Source organism: Trachurus japonicus, chromosome 14, assembly GCF_045865225.1.
Source record: "Trachurus japonicus isolate A0001 chromosome 14, Traja_1.0".
In the NCBI taxonomy this organism is placed as follows: Eukaryota; Metazoa; Chordata; class Actinopteri; order Carangiformes; family Carangidae; genus Trachurus; species Trachurus japonicus.
Window position 1 is genome coordinate 12,603,036 of NC_140920.1, and position 26,005 is coordinate 12,629,040.

Sequence of the window (26,005 nt, forward strand, 5' to 3'; positions counted from 1 at the left end):
GCATTTTGTGCATTTTTGACCATAGAAAACTGGGACACTTAACAGGAACACCCAGTCTTTCCCCAAACCCTCCACTGAGTAAACGCTAGAGATGTGAGGGGAAACCCTGGAAATGTTAAGCTCTTAATCCGTGTACTTCAGATGAAATTCAGCAACACCTGTGTCTGATTACTGCAGCAGAATGCAAAAAAGTTCTGATTTGGTATGAAAATTCAAATGTTATTACATTTAATTTATTTAAAAAAATCATATCAATATCAACTTTTTTTTTTCAATACTAACTTTTTTTTTCTTTGGATAAAGTAAAATTAAAATACAGCAACCCCAGAATGAAGGAAAATTTATTCACTAATTAGTATTCTTTGTATAGAAGTTGACAATATGATAATAGAACATCACACACAAAAAAAGAAAAAAGATCCCCTCATTGTAAAACAAACAAATGAATTGTTTCATTGCTAATTCAAGTTATATAATTTTTCTCATTTCCCACCTTTGATTTTAATGGTAAAACTACAAAGTGTGTATGTTAAAGTGTAAATGGATATGTCAACCATGTGTGTGTGTGTGTTAGTGTATATTTATATATACAGCAGAGCGAATGAATTATGAAAACCAAACTTGAGGGAGCAAATGCCTGCATGCATAAATGACCACCGTGACCAACAGCTAACAATAGCCTCTATTGGAGCTTCGTCAGTGACTGTTTTTCTACATCCTCGGGCGGTATTCCCGCTGGTTTAATTTTAACCTCTCTGTGCCCTCTTGTGTGCAAGTGCTTCAGGCAATAACACAAATCACTTATGCTGTATTTTTTGTGCTCTCTGAAGGATACATGCTCATTGAAATATCGTGGCAATCACTCACACAAGGCAAACAAATAAAACCACATCCAGATGAGCAAACAAAGTCGGAGATTCTCATGCATACACTGAAATAGTTTTGCTTTTGACAGAAACATGGAAATGGTTTTGTTTACACTTGAAAGCAATAACTTGATTACAAACCAGGGATGTGTTGTGTTCATGCCATTCATGAACAGTATGAGTGATAGGCGAAGGTAACATTGTAGTTGTGGTAAGTAGCAGCGTACTGTATGGTGTGTGGTACTGTATGTGCAATACGACAGTCCTTTTCGTGAGTCCGTAAAGTGTGTGGTTCATAATCATGTGTGAGTTTGGGTCAGTGGGTGGATCGCTCGGGTTATTGCTCACAGTAGTCAGTCAGTCTTAAATATTTGTGCGTGTGCATTGAGTGTTTGTGCGTGTGTGTTGCATTACAGTTGGGAAGGCTGGATAAGTGGCTCAGTAGTTCACTGCCAGACCATATTCATTTCAAAGCCAACTCTGAGACACACACCAGGGAAGTGGGAGCAGGGAGGCTTACTGGCTAATCTGGTCAGAGAGTGAGTTGGAAGCTACACAGAATTCTTAATGTAGCGAATGGGGGGCGGCAAAAAAAAAAAAAAAAAATCTAATTAGCGACTGCAACCACAGAAACCCTTCCCTTTGTGCATGTCATAGATTGTCAATGTGACTGAAAGAGAAAAGATGAGAGAGGAACTGTATGTGTGTGTGTGTGTTTGTGTCTGGGGATGGAGTGTTTAACATCCCGAGGTCAATCTGACCTCCTCTGACCTGTGTGTGGTTTCTAGTCTTAACACCTGAGTGCTGTCTCTTACACTTGGATGTCAAGCATGATCCTCTTGTCCTCTTCCACATGGATGCCCCAGATGCAGTCCTGCCCCTTGTCATAAGCCTCAGGCCAATTAGGAGACAACACCACACCAGCAGAGTCTGTGATCTCCCCGCTGCACACAGCTGCAAAACACAAACGCCTCAGGTTGATGCTGAGAAATAAACAGATGCACTGTAACGGATTACAAATTAAATTAGAAAGGGAATATAATATCAAGCAATGTGTAATGTGCAGATAGCAATATACTCTGATAGATGAACTTCAATGTGACTACTGTACATGGGATGGAACAGCAGAGTCTTGATGCTTAATAAAACACAACAGCTGAAAAGCAATGTGCAAGGTCCATGACATGAAAACTGCATACTACTACTGAACTGCTTGGTGACCATGACCCACAGGAGCAGAAATTAAATTTCCTCATATCTAACTTTACTGGAGAGCTTTTCAATTCCACTGTGTGGCAGAATGACTACGCTGGCAACAAAAAGCGGGAGTGAGGTCAGCGTGTCGGGTGGGAAGCGTCTGAGAGAGAGAGAGAATGAAAGGAGGGGAAGGGCTCAGGGGTAGATGGCTGTTTAGTATGGTGCCTAGTCTTTGCAGCATGGCAGTGTTCATCTTAGGCCAACCATTGTATGCCTTTAATCTTACACACTTCTAAAATCTGCCCTGCAAATACATATCAAAGTAAAATCATTGTTACAGTTTCAAGAGGAAATTTATCGTGGATCAGAGAAAAGCAGCTTAGGAAGATATAGTTAACTGCCAGTGGTGTTTAATGTTTGAATAAAAAGACTTCACTAACCCCTGTGCTCATCAAGCTGACAATGAAAGCCTTCGGTTCTTAGGGCAGTCATATCTGGCTCTAAGTTCTTCCCCAGATGAGGCAGATTTTTTTTTTTTTTTTTAATGTCACACTATTACTCCAGCAGATGAGATCTGTTGACTCACCCCGACAGGCCGGCTCGGTCTCATTCCATTGTGGGTTTTGTGCGTCCACACACTCAATCACCACGGAGCCTTGCTCCAGCGTGTAGCCGGGGTCACATGAGAATTCCACCACTGCGCCCAGACCGTAAGTGGAGTCACTGCTGCTGAAGTTGCCATACTTCACAAAAGGCTCATAGCACATACCTTTTGCAAAAGCTGTGGGATGCAAGAACTGCGTTAATGCGCTGCAGCGTAATATCGGATCAATGTTGCATGTTGTCAAACTCAACTCGCCTTCGTATCTGATGGCTGCGCCGGTTGAAGTCACCGTCCCATCTGTGGTGAACTCTATGAAGAGGTAACGTCCGGTACTGAGCACGCCCTCGTTGGGCAAATACTCCACCTCGTAGGAGTCGTACACAGGGGGCGAGTCGATGTTGTTGCCATTCTTAATCATCAGTCTAACACACAAAGGACACACACATTAAAAGAGACATAAGTGAGCCATGAAAGGTAAAATAAGCATAAACGAAGTTACAAGCCATCTGAGAGATGCTCACTGTTCCAATGTTGGCTGTAATAACTTTGTGATAACATTCTTCACCACTTGGTAATGAGGTGAATGGCCATGTGTGACGATCGCCATGTCGATCAGTGAAGAAAAATGTAATGCAATTGCAGTTTCTCACTCGTTTCTTCCTCTCACTACCTTCTGTAGTCCCTCCAATTCATTCGCTTGATAGAACACTGTTAAGGGATTATAATGATAAAGGGTCCTTTCAAATCCATCTGTCACTCCCTGAAGATTTTGGTTATTTATAGCCTTGAGGATTTTAATGCTCTATCCACAGGCATACTGTTATTCAGAAAATGAGTTTAAAGCCCCGGTGCCATCTATTAGCTGAACACACACAGACACACACTCACAAAAGTGCACACACAAAGACACACACATACACGCACGCTCTCGCTGCACAATCTTACTCGCAATGTGATTTTAGCATTATGCATACACCACCTGTCATCGTCCTCTGCCAGAGCCACCTTCTCAAAGTGAATGTGAAGACGATAGCCTTCAGGGACCTCCAGGACCCAGTGGCACGTCAGATTGTTGCTGTAGTTGCCAGGGAAACCAGGAGAGACAATGCGACCATAGGTAGCATTTTTTATCATTCCCCCACAGGATGCTATATGAGAGGAAAGAGTGAGAGGAAGAAGACAAAGAGTTTGGGGGGTTGGAATTAGATGAGAAAAGTCATGGCACCAACTATGCTATAGTTATATAGTTGGGGTTTTGGAGAAAAGCCCCGGTCTGAGAATAGATATCATCGATATCCAGTGGACTGTGGCTGGGGCTGCACTCGGCAGCTCAACCTGGGTGTAAGAGTGTGTGACTGTGTGTGATGGACTTGTAAAGAGAACAGCAAAACAGCAGCAGTAACACTATCAGTTCAGAGCAGCTGCAGGCAGGCGCACGGAAACGCTGGGACTGGCAGATGAGCCTTTACCAGCAGGAGAAGGATTGTCATGCAGCCCAGTTCTAATTAAGGCAGCAGGTCCAATGGCCTTGTTTTGCACCATCTCCAAAGAATAGCTCCCTGCGCTGCTAATCACATGCAAACACACTCATTTGGCCTCAGTGTGTAAGTAATCAACTCAGCAGGAGACAACCTAGTCAGAGCTCTCGTTAATCAAAATCACCTGAATTCTAGAGGAAAGCTGAAGGGAAAAGGAGTTTTTTAAGGCCCATCATTTTTAAACTTTTAAAAACGGGTTTCAGAAATTTCATTAAAAATAAGATTTTGAAATTCTGCCCTCAAGTCAGTGTTAACACTAGAGGATTCTCAAGGACAAGAAGGTATAGTGATTGAGGTAACAGGAACCAGTCTGTCTTACCAACACACTGGGGCTCCTTCCCGCTCCAGTAAGGTGTAGTTGCGTTGCGACAGGTGAGCATTTTGGGGCCTTGCAACTTATAGCCGGTGAAACAACGGAAGAAAGCCTCTCCTCCGGCGTGGAGGTGTGTCACCGAAACTTCTCCACCAGCGGGCTCTTTGGGGAACGCACAGCTCAGCACGAACGCTAGACGGGAAATGGAGAGGGAGAGAGAGGGGAAATGGTTTGATATTCGTTTTTGGCATCCTGTACGTAGCCAAAAAGTAATCAAAATCTGAAATCTGCTTGAATGCTAATATGGTTGTGTTACCATCAGTAAAATGTATTAAATGTGATGCTTGGTAGTGTGGTCTGTCCACTGAGTAATCTGCGATACCCAGTGGCAATTAGTCAGAGAGAGTGTGGTAGAGTTTAAAAACTAAAAGCACGTTCATGTTATAATGCAATGCAATTATATCCAAACTCAGTTAATTACCCTGATGATCCTGATGATGAACCACTTCATCAAGAGACCTGCTTTGTCTAACTTCATTTTTTTTAATCACAATTTGAAATATTCTCTCACTGCCCCATGGCTCCAGGGAGGTTTTCACGACAAACTAAGTTTGTAGATATCTAATTTCCCAAAGCCCAAATGCATCATTGCAGACAAAAGTGAAATTCTCGCCAAAGTAAACTGCCAACAATGTTAACTGGCTCCACAACATAATCCTCTGTGTCCTGCATTGTGTATAAAACCTTGCTGTTTTGTTGCATTGTTGACCATGTTGTCTATGGTCCAAACTGAGCATCCCACACAGCCACTCACATACAAAGACCTTTTCCATTATTTATGCAAATAAATCAGGTGAACAGACAAACACACACACCCATGTACACCTATCTGCATCTGTCAGAAAAACTCTTAACCATAATTCTACCATTAACCCAAACCTTGAAATTAACACTTAAACCCTCAAACAACCATTCAAACTTGTGGGCTCCAGACTTTTGAACCCCATGACTGCAGTAGAGCAAAATCACACACACATGCACATGCACAATGCTTCATAACCACCTTTCAACTTTGTTTATGAGCACAGCAGCTCTTAATTAATTGCAGTTTACCAGTGTATATACAATATGCAAATGTACAGAGACATGTTTGCAGCGCAACAGTAATTAACACCACTGTGCTGTCCGGCAAAGAGACTCTGCAAATACTTTGATAAATGGAAATGTTGCAGAACAGTTGAACATCATAGCAGGTTTGTAGTGTGATAGCTGCAAGAGGAATTACCTCTGTAGTGGCTGTCACAGAGTTGAGATTCCAGCAGCTTAAGATCAATGTTCCTGGACTTGCTTTGCATTGTTGTCCTGTCTCTGCTTTAAACAAATGATGCAGGATGGGATAGAGCTCACATGGATAATGGAGTGAACTAACCAAGTCTGTAATGGAAACTATTAAACAACCTTTTCTTCCTGTCTAATAGCCACACTGTTCTACCTCATTAGTGCTAGCACTTTAATGAGCAGACTAAAACTTTTAAACTTCTGGAAATGTGCGAACAACATAACAAGCAACATAATTGGAACCGCTGTGGTTTACGTTACAACAGCAGTCAGTGTAATTGTGCAGCAACAATATTACAGGAACCTTTTTAAAATGCTGAAACTTTCCCTCCGGTTTGGAAGTTGCATTTCCATGTTACCGTATAATGGAGTGCATGTAAAGCCAAAACAAGAATTAATGGAAGATAAAAAAAAAAAACAACATGGCAAAGGGCAGCTGGGAGACCTGTCTGTATCAAAATCATATTTGCAGTCTTAAAAGCAATTATGATAACAATCGGGCATGGGCCACGTTGAGTAAACACCTTAATCTACTTATGTAAATGTGGCCTGTTGAAGTTGCTGTTTAAAGAATTAAGATGTGGGCTACTCTCTGCTTGGCTCGAGTCTGTACAAAAATACACCATTTAGCCATAATTGTTTAATTCTTATTCCATTAAACTGCACAATAAATCACTGTTAGATGCGCCTCTATTTGTATGAATCAACGAGGAAAGGAATGACAACATCTTATCAGCATTTAAAGTTAATATTTGCAGAGGAAATTGAAGTCACAATGCAATAAGGTTTATAACATCCCTGACCCAATCTAAATTGTCCTGATAGAGTAAACATCCAGCCAACACCAGTGAATAGACTGTGACACAGGTCCCTTAATGAATAGAGCTAAAAGCCTGGCCTCTCACTATCTTTATAGAGCTGGAGCAGCAGCCACATGTGGAAAGCAAAAGCTGACACCTGATCAACAAGCTCTTTGGTCCGCACATGTGAATGCTTTCATATGTTTTGGTTCTGAGGTCTTTGCATGCACAGATGTTGAGCAAGTAGAGGTTAACCAGCACAAAAAAGATGGGACATTCTGTGGCAGGTTGGATTTGAACTGCTTTCAGTCCAGCTGGCAATTTGTAGATGAAAAACAACACTTAACCGATGTTTCTCGCAGTACCTTGAAGCTAAATTGGATATTCAAAAATGTCATTCTATCAATCTTAGACTTCGAACTCAAGGGGAAACAGGCCTAAATGGATAATGGCCATAAAGGCTTGTGAAACTGCCCCCCATCTACTGTGTGCTAATCTACTGACTTAGGTTTTCCTTTTATACAAGTCACTGGTTTCCACAGTAATGAAATAGGCCTTTCTTTTGCAGTAAATCAGTGAGCCACAGGGACGAGGTGCGCTTCTGGGTCATCCATTCAATTCATAGTTTATCACTAGCTCCAATGAACCTAGTTATTGCCATTATCATAGCAGCATTTACATCCCTATTGAGCATGCAGTGGGAGAGCCAGAGGCAAATATTGTGGAGCCAATTCCTGAAGTATTAAATTACGCGCTGCCTCCATTCCAGTGGATGTGGTGCTGGGCCATAAAGTCTGATTGTTTTGCCATTACAAATAATAGATCCACGGTGCAGGCAGCCAGGAAGATTAGCTGATGGCACTGTGGTGCCATGGGAAACAGATGTGGAGCTTATGTCTTTAGTTATTGTTGTAGAGGAGAAGAAATAGTCACTGTGGTGACATTCAGGTACAACCTCAGTTTCCCAAGATGACAAGAGAAAAGGCTTTTCAGATCAAGTTTCAGCCTTTGCAGAGAGAAGAATGTTGCAAAATTGTAAAATTAAAATGTAAAATGTGCACTTGAATTACATAGAGCTTTACTCTCCAGAAATTGTTATTTTTGCTAAAGATGTTTTTATTTTTATTTTTTTCACAGTGTAAAAAGTAGGGACCAGAAGCACATACGGCTTCTTCTTCATTCTGGATCAGGCTTTATGTCCCGCCCACCATAACTGCTTGTCTTAGGTTTATAGGAGAAAGAACAGCGTGTATAAGACGCTTGGTGGAGGAAACATTTGAGACACTTGGCCACATAATTGAACTTCAGTCAGACACTCAGATGAGGTCACTGAAATGAGCAACTAGCAGACATGAACAGTTAGCGTAGTTAGCATCTTTTATTTATGTTGTAGTAGGCCTATGTTTGTTGTTTTATGACATAGCAAAGGGAACAATGCATCACTGGATACAGGTTAAAAGCTTGATTTCCTTGGAGGGGTCATAAAGCACCACTGTTATGGCCATATACCTTGGGCAAATAAGTGACATAGAGACACATTTCCATTTACCTTGCCTTAAAACAATATACATGATGTCACTGTCAACCTGTGAAATAACATCACCTCCCTACCATATTAGGTGAAAAGGGGCATCACAAATCCAAACATGAGACACGGCTGCTGACATCAAAGCTGTAGTAACTGTTACTTTGTGTTACACTGTTATATTATGTTTATAGCCTGGGAGATTTAAATGGCATGGTTTTAAAATCAGAAAGATGCTTTCTACACTATACAAGCAGCTTGTCATAGCCAATCAGCAATCACAAGGCATCTTTTTTTCTTTATTTTTGTCATGTAGTAGAACTCATTCACAGGAATTCAAGAGGAACACATCCTGTCTTTAGTTTTTTTCCTCTCTCCCTCTCTCTCTTTCTTATCTGTGCTCCAGCAATGGATATCTCCTGCTTGTTATTGTTTCTGTTTAAATTGCTTCCTGTATATCTGAAATGTAAGTGCCCCTGTTTATGGAACCACAAATTTGTATTTTGGATTAAATGAGTCAGTTTTTCAGCTCCCTCTAAAAAGTCACCAAAGATCAACTTTTGGAAATCGTTTTTTTTTTTTTTTTTTTTCCAACATTTTCTGAAAGAGCACTTGGTCAAACTTCTGCATTTACTTACACGCACACACACACTCCCACATCGCTGCCATTAATGAGCCTCATTCTGCTGTATGCGCATTTTTCATTTGTCTGTGTAGTTTCAATTGTGGATGCCACTCTTCAACCAGTAATGGACAAATATTATTGACTAGGGCACAATAGATGAGGTGAGGAAGGCAGCAATAGCAAGTTATCTGCCACGTTTGGACAAACAAATAAAATGCATTTCAATTTAGACCTAATAAACTGTTGCACTGTTAAATTTCAAGTGTTGAATCCCTTCTGCTAGAGAGCTGGAATGGGATCAAACTCTGCAAGGTGAGGGCAGGAGATAATGAAATGGTGTGGCAGGCAACACAACACAAATAATGAAAAGTAGGTCTGATTACTATTATATTTAATGAGGAGAACATTATCCACCATGTGTTGCATCGGCATTTAGCAGATAAAATGAGTGAACATAGACAAATATTCCTCTGCTGAAGAGTAGTTGTACTGTATATAGTCTGCTGTCTCATGCACTGATATGATGGCAGTCCTGCAGTCAGCAGGTGACTTGTGGGAGATTGTGACTATCACTGTGCTGTATGTCCTGGCTGTGCACTAAAGCATTACCTTTTACAAGAGGATCAATAGTGTTGTCTCAGGAAAAGTGATCCACTTGTAGAAAGCCAGACCAATGTTCTGTCATGATATGTCTTATTGGTATTTATGTGGTTGGGTTAAAAACTCAATTTTAATGGTCATTTACTCAATAAACTCTATTAAAGAGAAATAACTTAGGACTGGAGGTGGCATCTCATCAATGCTACTGAGCAATTGTGGCAAATGGTGGATCGCTGCCAGTGGCATAGTCTGGCCACCTCACTTATCAGCCCAGCTTATTAGTTTTACAGCCAATCATTAATTTCTATAAGACACCATTGCTGTTGGCAATGTCATAAAATTATGCTTCATTTAATTCACAAAACCCTGAAATGACAATTCAAGCTGACCTACGGATGTAAAGAGGTCAGATATGATGAAGATGAGGCGGTTAGACCCCTTATAATTTATGTACAATTTAAAATAAAGCAACTTCTAATTAGTTCTGGGTTGTCCACATTTGCATGTGGTGCTAAATTAAATTATTAATTCCCACAATACTCATGCATACAGATGATTTTTATTCTGTAATAAATGGCAGCTTTCCTTGACCTTTCTGTGTTTTTCCAAAAACGAGTTGCATGCCAATGCTGTGATTAATCCATTGTTATGCCTTCAGAAAAACAAGTCAAAAATTAAAATTTGTTAGCTCATCTGACTTAAATTGATTAGATGAACATGCAATAATCCAGTTCAATTCTTGCCCCCCCCCCAAAAAAAAACCCCAAAACAAAACAAAAACAATGATAACATGGACCATGACAACAGCTCTTTAACTGATGTCAATGATGACTTGTAAATATGGTGTATGTGTGTGTGTTTATAAAATCGGATTACACTGTGTGCATGCATGGTTTACATCAAGGATGCACTAATTTAGGTTTTATGTTGTTAGCTGCATGCATGATTTATTTTTAAAGCCATATTGAAGCTGCAGTGGCTGTCAGTGGACATTACAGTTAAATGGACACATACTCCCTGTTCCAGATGAAGATATGTGCATATGTGTGTGCACTAAGGAAAAGATAAGGATCTACAAGGGCTCTAGGATGCCCCATCTCCAGCTCCACGCTCCTACATCCCGCTCTCTACATTAAAACACACTTACAATCATGTTCCAAGTGTCAGGCTCAGGGCTGACATTATAGAGGCATCCATCAGTCTGCCATCGCAGGCCGAGCCAACGCTGCAGCAGATATTAATTACCCTGAGCTGAGATCCATCTCTCCACAGCTCTGTCCCCTTCTCCACGCTTGTCCAATCACATTTCTCACAGCCTATTATGAAGGACAAGGTGATACGCAGCTTACCAAGGGGAGGACCACAAATTGAAATATCTTCTGTGTCTTCAATATGTCCAGCCTTTGAGAAACCTGCTCGTTGCACTTTTTCTCATTAGTGTAACTTAGTTTGTCCCATCAAATTACAAACCAAATAAGTTCAACCAACCTCGATCAAATGGTCTGTTTTATGCTCGCTGGCAACAGCTACAATATGGAAAGTCACCAAGGTGAAAGCGTTTTAAAAGGAGTTTATAACAATTTATATAACAAAGTGCAGAGGAATATCTATTGGAGCACGGTGCTCAACATGGTGAATAATCTGACGGCATTGAGATGAGTTCCTGATGGAACCCTCTTTGTGTGAAATAAAATTCTGAAGCTATGTCATTCACAGTGCACAACCCAGGGTCATTTCTGCCCACTCTGGTGCCCACAGTCACAGACAAGACTAGCATGCATGAAAGGACTGATCTTTTTTCATGGCCACATAATTTATGGTACTGTATACAAGTTTCCGTTTTTTTCATTGGTAAACCTGCACAGCATGAAGTTTTATAATGGTGCAAATATTTGGTATTGGATATGGAACAAGATAAACTTGATTATTTGTATATTTTAATGGTTCTATCATCAAAACTGGTTACTAATTGCATCAAATTACAAGTATCACCAATCATTGACTTTAACTTTATGGATCTCCTGACTGAATATGTTATATGAATAATACCTTGTTTGCTGGTCTTATTGTTCATCATTATATGCTCAGCATCATGTGCATGGTGTAGCGCAACCACTGGGTTTATGTTATAGTGAATAGGTCATGGATGAGTAGGTCTTTTAGCAGCGCAAAAGAGTTAACGTAATTGTTCAAGGATGTTCATCTACACAAATCAATAAATCTGGAAAACCATGTCCCATAAAATTAGTCTGAATAATATTTACTAAAATGGACAGAGGAGAAGTGAAGGATAAAAGAACACCTGACAGGGTGATGTATTTCAACTCTTTATCACCATCTGTCCCCATCTATGCATCACCCTGTATGATCTGCGCTGACCCCCCGCTGTCATCGTTCAGCCCGACCACACACCGATGTTCACACATCCAGCAGCAATAGGCTGATTTATCTCATGTCAGCAGCAGTGTTCTGACGGTCGCTTTCATTTTCGAGCTGATGAAAGTGCCATAGTAATGCGGTGGAATGAATGTTTTGTCCACCAGCTTCCACCATCAACTCAAATCGATGGGGCATGTAATTGGTGGCCACTTTGTGTGATTGCTAAGATAAACAGACATTGTTGCGGACACGGAAGATCAATGTCACGCACAAAACAAGCGAGAGGGGGGATTTATGGGCCATCATATTCAACAATAACAAACAGTAACTATGTCTACTGACAGGGTTTGTTGTCGCCACACACTATTGTAGTTGCAATTTGATTAGATTTAATATTTTGTCCTGCATAGCCTTAGTCTCGGCAAAGGTCAGCTGGATCCGGGGCTCACAAAACAAGCTTGTGAACATTCATTTCAAAAGTGAGCAGTTTTGTTTCCTGCTATCTTTCAACCTACTTGCTACCACAGCGGGGCAACAGACGCCACACACTGTGCAAGGTGCAGGTAGTGTAACAAATGCTCTTTCACACAATTGTCTTTTTGGGATTGTGGAGTAAAAGAAAGCAGAGACATAGCCTACATGTACACAATAAATCTCGCTTCCATCTGGAACGAAATAGATGCGTTTTAATGGACATTGTGGGAAACAATAATCCCATACCAATATGGAGGCTTAAGATCACAATTGTGCAATATTGTACTTTCAATAAACTGACTACTGAGTGTTTTGGGACCGAGCACACGGATACATTTAGGTACAGACAGTTTTATGGTATGTTTTCTTTTGCTGCAACTTGATGGGAAGTGAAGCAGCAGCATATTATCTTGCATTCGTTTCAATACAAGGTTGTCTCTCAGTGAATGTCCCTCATTGTTCAAATTCAGTGATGGCAGCAACAGTTAGCATAACACAGCACAGTTGGCATGACACAGCACAGTTGGCTCACCTTGGTAGTGCAGCGTTAGGAATCCAGAGTTGTGCTTTTGGTCGCTACGAAAACGGATGGAGATCTGGTTGCTCCAGCTGCGCAGCACGAGGCCTCTCATCAGGACTGACTCGTTGGCGAGGATGAAGGGCTCCTGGCCACCCGTATCCTCCACCGTCACCTGCTCTCCCTCCAGCACACTCACATTTAGCACCTGAAGTGAAAAGAGACCACGCCACATGATTACACACCTGGCCCTTTATTGCTGCACCCCTGTGCGTAATGTGTAATGTCATGCTAGCAAACCAGCTCACTGGCTGAGTTGCCCTTTATAAAGGGTAACTCAATCGAAGACTAACACATTGCACAAAGAGGTAACAGTCAATGTACAGCATTATAGTGCAATTTAAAACAGAAGAAATAATTCATTGACTTTAACTCTCCTAAAAATAAAAATAAAAGTTACACACAGCTGTTGACTTGATGTTTCATTAAACACCAGATGGAATCGTAAGGTTTAGCCTGATAATGTTGCCCTGGAAAAATGGGTTAGCCACTGTGTTAATCAGTTGCTTTTCCATGTAATTCGCACAGGGATTTGGAGTTGGTTTGGCTGAATCGCATCTGTATTAACTTGCTCCTGAATTGTAGACATGTTTTTAATATAATGTAATTGTACATATGCATTCTAGGTTATTAACTCAAGGTTTGGTGGACGATTGATTCATCTTTCTGTGTTCACCCTGTGCCTGTAAGCTACTGCGAACACTATATATCTTCAACAGGTTTGAACAGCATCTGCAGCTAAATCTGGTGGAGGAACCTCAGGAGGATTGCATGTAGTTAAAGTGTCTGGATAATGTAGTACTGACATATTTTGGAGCAACATCAGATTCAATCCCCACAGAACCATAAAAGAGATATGTTAATGCAACAGCGGGTCATGATTATTATTCTTTTTTATTTTTACCATAAAGCTTTCACCTTCACTTGTTTTTTTGTAAGGCAGTGTTGAAATGGCATTCCTCACTTTTATTAAATCTCATCCAAGACTGAATCTTCTTATTGAGTCCAAATCCTTTGATTTAAAAAAAGACAACTAATTATTTCATGCCCCCCCCCCCCTCTACTCAGTGGGATGACAAAGAAGCTTTCTGTAAAATCTGTGTAATCCATAAAAAATAACTTAGTAACAATTGACATTTGCAATCGCATACGAAAACAAGATTATCAAAATTACATGTTTGCTAAATGAGTGTTAAAGTTTTGTACATTGAAATGAGCTTGTACTAATACGGAGGAGGTGGTTAAACAAATATAAAATACAGCTCCAAGCCTATAATGAATCAGATCTAAAGTGGACACAGCTCCTGTCTGCAGTGTGCCATTGAAACCCATTGAACCTCATCACTATCAGCCAGCACTGTAATTCATGATGTGCTCTGAAAACTGATGCTGTCATAGGTAGTGGGCTCATGTCTCTGGTATGCCATGAGGCAGAAAAAGGGGTTGCCCCCCCATAGGCTGATGTCCCTTAGGTATTATGTGCACAAGGATTGTAAGTGCAGCAGCCTGGAAAAGCTGAAACAGTGGACGCACAACAGATGAGCACATTGCACACAACGGTGGCGGCAAAATAAATTTGGTCACGTTGACTGTCACTCAGTTGAAGGGGAATGCTGAGATTGGGCACAAAGAGGCTAATGGACACTTTGATTGATTTGATTTTTATCACAACCAGAATTAAACGCAACACCACTTTAGGGGTTTTCAGACCGGCTCAGAGCACATGGCACAGTTGAGACCGCAAATACTTCAGCGCTGTGTGTATATACTGAAAGTGCATATACTAAAGTTGTGTATTATCATTGCAGCTTGGGTGTTTCAGTTGTGGTAGAAACCTCAAACAGCAGTGTCACACTGAGTAATAAAGGAATGTCACATTATTTTAGAATTGCTGCTCCTCAGTCTCTCAAGGGCAATGGCAATGACAAAGCCTTAGGCGCAGTTCTTTTTTTTTCCACCTCTGCCTTTTTGTCTCTGAGTTAATATGGGAGGCTTAGATGTTTTGCAAATCAGGTTACTTCACTGACTTGCTCATCTTCTAACTTAACAATTCACCCACAGTGCAGCACAGTAATTTTCCTTCAATCTAATATCTATTCAAGGAGTGTAGAACTGCAATTTTCACTAACTATAGGATGACTTGATTGTCTGACAAATTCATACGACGGAAACTAAACCTTAAATTGCATCCATAATTCACTATTTAGGCCCAGAAAAGTCTTTTGTATTTATTTTTTTCTATTTCAATTTATCTTCTCATGTGATCTTATGATTTTAGGTGATGTGGTGTGCTTTTATTTTATGGCTTCCATCATTATTGGAAACTGGTGATTCAAACCATCCCCCTCAAAAACATCAGAGAGCAAAGCACCACCTTGATTTTATATACCGAATGTAAAAACATGACTTCTGCACAAGCAGTATTTAATGATTGTATTTAATTACTCAATCTTCATTCAGTAATCACCTAAATACACAGAGCTACAGATGTTTATTGTTTTGTGCCAATCTTTGCTGTCTGTTACATTGGAACAACTTGGGAAACAATTCAGTGGGGTCAAGCAGATTGTTGGTCTGTGTCCACCTGGTTTACATAGACCAGGGAGTCTTATGAAGGACAGGTGAGCAGATAGTGGACAGTGAACATTTGGACTGATAGATAGCTTGGCCCCAGAGGGCCCTATCATCTGTCATCCACCCTGGGACCTGTCAGTGCAGCCAGCAACAGCTGTCCTGCCTCAATTATGAATCATTGGCCATGTCAGGAGACATCAGACTACCTTATCTCCACCACGGCTGCAGCCAAAATGCCTAGAGGGACTTCTTTCTCACTGTCTCTTTCTCTCACTCTCCCACATATGCACACATCCTCACACATACGTACATGTGTGTGTGTGCGTGTATGTGTGTGTGCATGAGTGCATGCACACATGCATGTTCTTTTGGAATGTAATGAGAGCAGGCTTATTGTAACTCCGAGCTGGAATCTCTGCCTCAGCAGACACGTTTGTGGGACTGGGGATTTGGCTGACCAAGCACACTTCTGCACCAACCACAACATTATCAGAGGATGCCATCTATACAGTGTGTGTTATTCCATTTGGAGAATTGTGTTGAGAGAGGGAAGAATGTCTATTTAGTGGGTTTTTTCAACTCCTGAACAAAACTCTAAACAATGCAAGAGATATACGATCTGCTCTGTGTAGGTGCTCTGTCACTTCAAGCATTCCCTTTGTTCCCAAAGGACTGTTCCAGTCCAATCAAACCGAGATGAGAGAGGGTCATCGCTCTCCTCTAGCCACTGTCTTTTCAATCAAACCACTATAATGAACAGACCATCCTGCAAGCCCACAGTACAATTGACAGTCCTAGAGCCGCACTTGGTATAACAAAAGATGGAGGAAAAGCTCTAAAATAAAGGTTTCTTAGGACAACAATAATTGCAGTATTGAATACCTTGATCTTGCTGCGCTTGCCTTGACCTTTGTAAAACAGGGAGTCTCCAGTGTGCTGCAGTGTTAAACTATGAGAGCAAACAATGAGCAGAGGTGAGGATCCATCTTATCACATCCAAACAGAACGCAGCCTGGCATGGTATAATCTGTTACTAGAGTCACTGCTGGTATCATACAATTAGTCCCACATAGGAGATAAACTAAATAGTCTGCATCAAGCAATTAGTAAGTTGCTCTCAGAAAAAGAAAATCAAAGAAAAATGCTATTTGGAAAATGTAAAAAAAAAAAAATCTCCTGGTAATTTGAAATAAACAATCTATTAAATTTTGTGTTGGCGTGTAATCTTTATTCACTCATTAATTTATCCATAAGTACACAGTGCGAGTTAACTATACACAGAGGCTGCTCCTCTACTGATAATTTACCATTGAAAACATCTGGTGGGGCTCTGCAATGAACATTTACACTGACGCAGGAGCCATTGCTGATGCAGAAATGAGCAGTATGTAATCAAAATGCTCCCACTATAGATGGAAATTAAATGACCCTGCTGCTGGGAGAAGTAAATCAACAGCCATTGGACTCAGCAGCTGCAGTGTCATCCTTACAATGATAAAAAATAAAAACACACTGGTTTGTATGGTGGAGAACACTGGTAACGTGCCCATGTCATTGCCCCATAAGGCTCACATCTGAGCAGTCTTGGTATGCCACATCCAATCGCTGTTTTTGTGCATCTCCTGATAGACTCATACAAAACCAGAGGTCTTCCACTGCTCATTATATGAAAAATGTTATCTTAATTGAACATTCACCTCTATATAAAACAGCCAAGGCCATTTCCTGCATGCCCTGCTGTCTTAAACAATGGATCGTTACCAATCAGCAAAAGCTGCATGTTAATGAGAATGTGCTACGGAGTGGATAGCTGAAAACAATAGCAAACGTTTAATGTTATGTTCTTGAGATCCTGCCACTATACATTGACCATCTCATTCAACATTATCATTCTTAACTTGCCAGTAGCTCATAGTGAAGCAGATGCCAAGACCTTCTGCATTTGAAACGCTTTCATGAGATGAGACTCTTGCTTTCTGATAAATCAGTCTCGTTTTTTCTCAGCTCATCTCCTGGGCTTTGACATCTCTGTGTATTTGCTGCAGTGTGCATTTTTTGCATAGATTTAAATTCATGCATTGCTGATTACTCCTCGCATTTTTTTCCCGCATGCATCTTTACTCTCTCATCCTCATCATGACACTGAAAGAGTTGGAGAGAACATAGCCTTCTGCCAGACAGCATCCTCCCTTTATGACAGCTAGCTGGGTGGAGGAGCAATTAGTGTCACCTGAAAGCATTCCTCTCAGGATGGCTAGCCCCCATGAAAACTCATCTCAGCAAAGCCCTGACACCCTAAAAAGCTCATCAAGATCAAACTGGCCTTCTTTATGTCCTGCCTTACTCCCCTAAGGCACAACATGATGAAGGCTTCCTTCTGCCTCATCTCAAGTTGATTAAAGGCAGCAAGCCTGTCTTGGCCCCCATTACTCAGTCAGGCTCAGTTTCTCTGCGACATATCTTCTACGTGCGGTGTCATTTGTGCTGCTGGAAACCCGAGCCATATAATGGTCAAAATATGTGCATTACCTTTACAAAATGCCACTTTAAGTATGTCAGATGTGAAGAGGAGGGAAGAGAGGGGATTACAGGCACAATTACATCTAAAAGAGGAACTCTTGGTTTTCTGACCGAAGTATCCAGACTTGCCCTTGGTGATCAGAGTGACTGAAGACCAACACAACAAATTTAATTCCCTTCCTCATCAGGCACACTTGGCCGGGGTCAATGCCATCAGCACTTTGCTTCTTTTGTAAGAAATACTGAAATTAAAATGAGAGTGCAAAGATCAATACAGCAATTCAAGCAGCACTGAGAGGAGGCTGCGTGTCAAGTATTGGTGCGGCTTATTAACATGACTATTGATTGGAGTCAGAGGAGCATGGTTGCGGCAACGGCATCAAATACCAATCGTTAACCCTCTAGTCGGGGTTAGCTTTAAACACTTGGCATACTCCGTAACATCTCAATCCTTAAAGGGACATTTCACCAATGATCCACCTCAGCAATTAATGCTCTGTCCTCACCTATAGGTGTAACTCATTAGTACATGCTGCTCATTACTGTAGCTGATTCAGTTAAGATTTATTTTGGTTTGTTTGGAAACGTCTGAAACAATATTGACTCACTTGAGGGTGAAAAACTTGGAGGCTTTAATTTTAGCCCCTGAGACCCAGAGCTTTTGTTTGATATTTATTTATAAGCTTTAATTAGGGAAACAAAAGTTTTGTTTTGTGTTCTTCAACATAAAGCATACCGTAAAATCCTTGAACTGTAAAGAACTACTTCAGTTTTTTTTAATAAATCATTTACATTTGTTAAAATCTGATATTTGCATGTTATTGAGACCAAAACTAACTGTTATGAATCAGGATTTTAAAAGTGCTATCTAGTAAAGAAGGATGTAATCATGTTCCTTTGTTCCTGTGTCCTATAGGTTTGCTTTGAGAAACTAAAAGAGTAGGGTAGAAGAGTTTGACAAATAGAAAAAACAATAAATTACATGACAACATGATGGAAATAGGAAAAAAAACACAAAAAATGAGAGTGTGGAAGAGTTGGAAGAGGGATGGAGGGGGAAAAAAGAGATACAATATTGACCTCAAAATCCTCCCCCACCATCTTCTTGAATAATGCTCCTATAAACCTGTCAGAAAATAGAAACACTTCCCCAATCAGCCTTTGTGTCGGTGGGAGAAATTGGCCACATCTGGCTGCTAACCCCTGAAATGTATCAACAGCTTCCAGTCCTCCCTGCACAATCACATTCTCCTTTTAGCAAGAGTGCAGGATGTTGCCTCCATGAAACTGAGCTGCAACAAACCTGTGCAGAGCCTCAGAGGAGAACTCCTTGAGGCCTGGGCGGGTAGATCATTGAGCGGAGGAGATGGAGAAATCAAAGTGGGACAGATGGCCTGGAAAGAGCTGATAGGTAGCTAACTCACCGGATTTATTTGATCAACTAAAAAAAAAAAAAGAAAAAAGCTCCAAAATAGATTCATGCACTTCAATGCCACAGAGCAGTTGTGGAAAACCACCACCTGTCCTCTGCTGAAACTTTACTGCAGAAGTGACTCAAGAGCAACGTTAAAAAATGTCCAAACCACCTCAAAATTTACATTCAAGTACAACTGGTACATCATATCAAAGCTAATTAATTCAGATGGAACTAACGCATGTAATTAATGATCCAACATTGAGTTAAAGCCCTTCTTTTGACATGGCCATAAAATGACAATATCTGTACCAGGGTGAATTTGAACAAAATGTCTGTCTTTATTCATAAAAAATATATATCACAGCAAAAGCCATTTGAGTGAATGCTAGTCTTTTCATATTTTATATAGCTACAATCTCAAGGACATGAAAACTGAGAGAAGTGAACCATGTAAAAAAAAAAAGGCTTTCTCTACCCACTCTGACTTAAAAGCTATTCATCACTGCTAACCTTAATATAATAGCTGAGAATGTCAGATGAAAATCAATACTTTACATCTTAACTCATAACAAACAGTGTGCACTCTACGTGTCCAAACGTCCTGCACGTATTTTAAACATTAAACATTACACTAAAGTGCAATTTTTCTAAGAGAAAAAAAAATACTTTAGCTATTTATGATGCTACTATTTATCTCTGTGCTGAAAGTTGTTGTTACATCAGCCTTCTAATATTTGTGCAATTATTCTACAAATAAATCATTATGTGGCCAGAATCACCAGATGGGGCAATGCATTATACACTGTTAGCGGTGGCAGAGGGGTTGAACAGTCAGGCTGAGGGCAGTAAATTCTCTTGATACATTTTTCATCCTGCCTCTCCTGCAGACTGCCAGGCTGCTGAATGCAGTATCGACTAAATAGAGAAAAGGTCTGATCTTGCTTATATTCTTCACCGATCCCTGTGACGTTCCTGAATAGCTGGTGAGAAGCTGAAAGGTCTGTAAGTACTGTAAATGACTGACACCATCTGCCTCTAATTTCTTTTACTGAACCATAGGAACACAGCAACATACATATTTATCATACACTGTGTCACTGCATCTGCCCTTCAGAGATCTCCTCTTAATTTCCCCCCTTTGCCCTTGCAAACTGCTGGTCTGCCTGCTACTATGACGACTTCTTCCATGACGGAGGCTGGCTGCCAAAACAAGAACATGCACTTCGACCATGCTGTCCCTCCTACTGCTCCTTTGCTCTGAAGGGAGCAGTATTTTCTTTGTGGTGATGTTCTGCACAGCAAACGGTATCAAAACCCAGGTGAATACTAAGACATATATTGTTGTGTGTCTAACGGATGCAGTACCACAGGGAAAAATCTATGGCCAAAAATCAACAAACTATCTATATAATCTCACCAGAGAAATAGCAGGGAATTGTCTGTGAGGCCTCCAGAGATCTTTGTGAGATGACGACAAATAAGCTCATCAGAAAAGTGGAAGCAATCAATTTAGCTGCTCAAGTAGCTCGTTTCATCTCCCGTTTCTTATTGGATATTATGATTTAGAGAATTAGTACTTCGAGACTGCATATTTAAAAACACAATGAGCAGTATACGACTCCCAATAAATGGGCAGAGCATTATATAAACTATTTCATTGAATTATTTGGAATTATACAGTTCCTATAGCTGAGTCACAGTGTAAATTCTAACAAAATTACCATTAAAAATGTAAAATAATAACTTAATAGATAACATAAAACATTCCATGCCATACAGAAAAATGTCAAATTATAACAAATGCATATTGTCATTGTTACCCATTGTAACATAGCATCTTAATGAAACAGCGATTAATTCTTTGTAATCTATTTAGTAGTATTATAGTATTTACTATGAACAATAACACCAAAACTAATATGTTTATAAAGACTGGAGACTGTACATGTCCTGGTGGTAACCATAATAGCCCTGGTTTAGTTGCTTTTCACCTTTTCTTCCATTTACGTTTCCAGTCACTCACAAATGCCAAAGACAGGATAACAAAGGGAATCTGAGAAAGGAGGCATGGCTGCAACTCTCGGATTTTAATTCTAGGTTTGTCCTGCATAGATGTGTGTATGTGTGTGCGTGAGAGAGATAGTGTGTGTGTGTGTGTGCCTTGTGCAATGGATAAGTCCTATCAAATAAACAAATCCCATTACACAACAGCTATGTGAGTCCATCTCTTCCTGCCCGTTTCAACAGTTGAACACAGGTGAGGGAGGGTGCTTGAAAACTGTTGCAGATTAAATATCATCTGAGTATTAAAAAAAACACAAAAATTGTGTTGCTTGCATAACACTTCCTGCGCAATCTGCTCCTGCACAAGTCTACGTCATTCAAGTTCTTCAGTCTTTTAAAACCTTGAGACCTGGGTAGCCTCCAGGCAGAGGAGCTTCACACACTGCTGATGAGAAGTTATGACAAATGCTTGACTTCAGTTTTATCTTTCCATCTTCAGTCAGTTTGTGTCTTCGCCAGGAACATAGACCATGGCTCCTCATTTTCTTCAGCTGTGCCAAGCAGTTGTCAGTATAGTTTGCCATCAGATCACTATCAGTTTAGCAGTAGGAGGGTGAGAGACAGTGGCCCCATCTGTTCACATGGTGGTGCTGAAACACATGGCTTCCTCCTGTTTCTTTATCAGCCCTGGTAGACGTGTGAGGATAAAATGTCCATGTCTTTTTTTCCCCCTTTATAGCCTTGCAGTTGCTAACGCCTCAAAAGGAATGTACTGGTGTATGCAGAAGTTGAGAGCTGACACTTAAATATACTAAACTGTATGTGTGTGTGTGTGTGTGTGTGTGCAGGTGAGTGTGCCTGTGCTTATGAGTGGTTTAAGATTTACTTAAGTTACCCAGAGGAAGCTTTCAAAGAAAAAAAAACACATTCTCAAACATATACTCTGTCAAGACTTATCTTAGCCCTCCAGAGGCAGCAAGACAAAGCTCACACATTTTAAAGTCTCCAGTGTTAAATGAGGCGTTTGAGGAATTGCAAATGCCAAAGAACACACACACACACACACACACACACAGACACATACAGATGCACACACAGAAGCACTGACAGTTAATTTTTATAACCTTTTGTGAAAGGACTTACCAAGCAAACATTCAACCTGAGACAGACCCTGTCACTCGTGCCCCCATCCACCCTCTCAATCCAGCAATTTGCTGCCTGTCTATCTCTATCAGCCCACACAAGAATAGCAAACACTGTAACGGCAAAGACAGAGCCAGAATATGTAATAACGCTCCAAAATGAAGCTATTTTTGAGATATTGTTTTACTTAAAAAAAACTATCTTAGAAAGCTTCTGAGAGCTCATATTAAAAATGTTATGAATATCAGTTTTTGCTATTAACGTTCAATCCCATTATTTTCATTGTTGTGATTTTGCTCTGTATTCACCTGAACTAATAAATGCCATGCAGCATTTATCTGAGAAAATGTGAATGCTTATGTCCGATGTTATATATAAAAGTTGTATACTATAATTTATTTGCTAATAAAGAACAACATCACTGTACAGTAAGACTTTACACTGACCTGAACCTCGATGCCATATCCCAGGTAGACAGTAACCAAGTAGTTGCACTCCACTCCGGAGTCAAGTTGCTGCAGGATTTCGATGTTACCCTCGGGGTCAGTGAAATTCAGACTGCATGACTCTGTGGGAGACAGTAAGAAGACAAGTGATTCTCTTTTTCCCGGACCAGTGATCTTTCTGACGGCGCACCTGTGTCCGTGGCCCTGTAACCCTCTAACTATCTCTGCAGATTCCCTTTCTAACACCGTTCATCTGGGCCCCGGGCCCTCTGTGGGCAGTGGAAAGGACAGGCAGGACACATCAGGGCAAAATCTGATTGTTTTTGACACATGAGCAACTCTGTTATCCCCTGCTGGAGAGATGAATGGCTTGTGTGCAGCATGTGAAATGAACAGCGGTGGTGCTGATGACCCGATGCTTAATTGTCTTGTCCTCTGGAGTGGATGTGTTAAATGTTTGGGGGGAATTTACAGTGGGGGAAAAAGTTATTTCATGGCCATTGGTGTTTATTTCAAAGTCACTTGAACATTGAAACGTGTGCGTCTTTGAGAGTCAGAAAACACAAGCACACCTACCTGATGTTTGTGTGATGGTGAAGGTGGTGGTTGTTATGACGGTTGTGGACGTTGTGGTGGCACCTTCCACTCGGGACACTTCAGTTAGATTGGGGAGTGGGTGATCTGGGTCGTTTTTGTATTTCACTGGTGTTTCCCTAGTTTCTCCTTTCTCCATCCTCACTAAGAGGGGTGCAAGGGTAGCACCTGCAGGAAAAGGACTCTGACTTTGAGACCGACTTCTCTGTGAGGATAAGGGAGCTGCTGGGTTGTTTTCACTTCCTGAACCTCTATTATTTGGAGTCAATTGTGTGGTGAGGGAGTCTGTTGTTGGCTCTACCTTGTCTGCCTCACTGGTCTTCTCTTTGGAGGATTTCTTTTGGGAAAGAGACATGGGTGGCCTCGGTGTTGTGGGGGAAAATGTGGTCAGCGGAGAGGTGGCAGCCAAGGTGGCAGTAGTGGCAATGTCTGAGAAGGCTGGGGCGTCCTCATGGGGGACCAGCTGAGTGGCAGGATCCCCTCCATCCAAGGCAGACACAGAGCCCGGCATGGTGGGATATGCAGCCACGGAGCCATCCCTCCTGAAAAAGTGCTGGTCCCCCTGGAAGTCCCTTGTAAGTAGGTGCTCATGAAGCAGCAGGCCCTTGAGGACAGGCTGGTGGTTGGGGACGTTCACTGGTGAGACGGTGGTGACCAAGTGGACTTCACTTTCTGTGTCCTGTGTGGGTGAATGTGTGAAGTGGTCACTCTCTGGGTCAAGTGTTCTCTTACTGATGCCATTGCTTTCCTTTGGACCTGAGGGAAAAGGAATAAGAATAGTGGTTGTGTTAAGTAAAAGATTACATCTCAATGACCTACTACAATGAAAACATGCAGTGTACATCAACTCTGCAAGCCTTGAATTCAGTAAAATCATGTCTAATGAAATGCCTGTATAATTCTTTCACTTGCATTTGTTGCCATTTTAGTCCATTATAATGTGTATGCTTCTGCATGTTGTAGGGTAAGGAAGGTGGCATATACTGTATATATAGTCCTTTATACTATATAAGGTTTAATTATAGCAAAACAGTGTGGTGACTTGACACACAGTATGAAGGTTACTACAATATGTGTAGTTTATTTTCATGTGCCTCTTCAGTGGAAAAGTTTCCTTTCAGTATTTGACATGCTATATTGTACATTTCACTGAACTACCAAAAAGGACATTCATTCTTTTAAGGGCCCAGCAGATTACTACTGACAGTGGTGAGGAGCAGCTTGCAAAAAGCCGCTTTTATTATCACAGATGAATTCCACAATCACACCCCTGCAGGCAGTGAAATCTCAGAGCCCAGAAACCCTGAGAAATAGTCTAGTTACTTGCGGGATAAAAAGGTTTAAAAGCAATTTTTTTCTAACGCCTCCCTCTATAGGCTAGTTTTCCTATTCCCTGTATTTTTTAAACTCACCAGGACACACACACCATTCAAACCCAGCACAGTGCAGGCATTGTTAAAAGTTTCACAGGATAAGCACTCAGAGCCAGAGAATAGTCAGTAAACCACCACACACAAAAAAATTGCAAAACACCCACATATCCATATTTAGATGATTAAAATACATTGGTGAAATGACGTAAGCAATTTAAAATGAAAAAAATGTTTTTCTATGGCAGTAGACCAAAAATTGTGATGCAGTGGACAGGCAGCATTCATTCTTTTAGATTATTATAAATGTATTATGATGGTTTATAGCCTATTATTACGAGTTAGAAGGCACTTGCTGACACGAGTTTCAAAAATGGAACTTTTACATGACACTTGACAGTAATAGCCAAAAACAACAGATGCTCTCTGCTGTGACTTTGGCATTTTGACAGTGACACTGCTAATCCATTCAAAAGACAGACTGAGCTCACTTGTAATGAAACAGCCATATAAACACAATTAGAGTTTAGTAATGTAATAATCAGCCACCTCAGGCAGATGCAAACATTTAAAATTGGATTTAAAGCATAATTAAAAAAAAAATAATAATAATAATACAATAATTCCACTGGTGTTGAGTAAGCGACACACAATAATTATAATTACAGGATTAAAGCTGCACATGTTTGCCACACCTGTCTTTGCGACCACCAGCACTGTGTAGCAAAGAGTCGTCTATTTCTCCTTAAATGAGGCAGTGAATATTTGCTTCAGGCAAGCAATAAAAAAAATGGCTGTGGAGGCTTCCTCGGCTATAGAATGTGGCACATCAAATAGAAATAAAACAGTACAATCCCGTATAATATTCGATTTAACTCTGTCATGTCATTTTAATCATTATCACATCTTTTACAGCACAAGAAGGACAGACGGCCGCCGGTCGGCCTATCACCTCATGCAGTGAAAGTGTGTTTTGTAGCCAAATGACTGCTCTGTGAGTCCAAGACAACCGTATTCACCCCATTATGTGCCACATTTCCCTCACATCAGTTGTTTGGAGGAAAACTGATGAATTGATGGTTCCCATTAGTGCAAATCCTT

The 26,005-nt window shown here is 40.8% G+C and overlaps 1 protein-coding gene across 2 annotated transcripts in view; it reads right to left on the minus strand.

The window, feature by feature from the left end:
- LOC146974356 (seizure protein 6 homolog) overlaps window positions 1–26,005 on the minus strand; it is an 85,212-nt gene that overhangs the window by 11,968 nt on the left and 47,239 nt on the right. For both annotated transcript variants that reach the window (XM_085797568.1, XM_085797567.1), the window contains exons 2-9: window positions 23,517–24,290; window positions 22,941–23,062; window positions 12,792–12,984; window positions 4,525–4,710; window positions 3,647–3,815; window positions 2,923–3,089; window positions 2,650–2,844; window positions 1,682–1,820 (exon numbers count right to left, since the gene is read on the minus strand). In XM_085797568.1, the coding sequence (XP_085653694.1) occupies window positions 1,682–1,820; window positions 2,650–2,844; window positions 2,923–3,089; window positions 3,647–3,815; window positions 4,525–4,710; window positions 12,792–12,984; window positions 22,941–23,062; window positions 23,517–24,290 (1,945 nt within the window). The remainder of the gene's footprint in view (window positions 1–1,681; window positions 1,821–2,649; window positions 2,845–2,922; window positions 3,090–3,646; window positions 3,816–4,524; window positions 4,711–12,791; window positions 12,985–22,940; window positions 23,063–23,516; window positions 24,291–26,005) is intronic.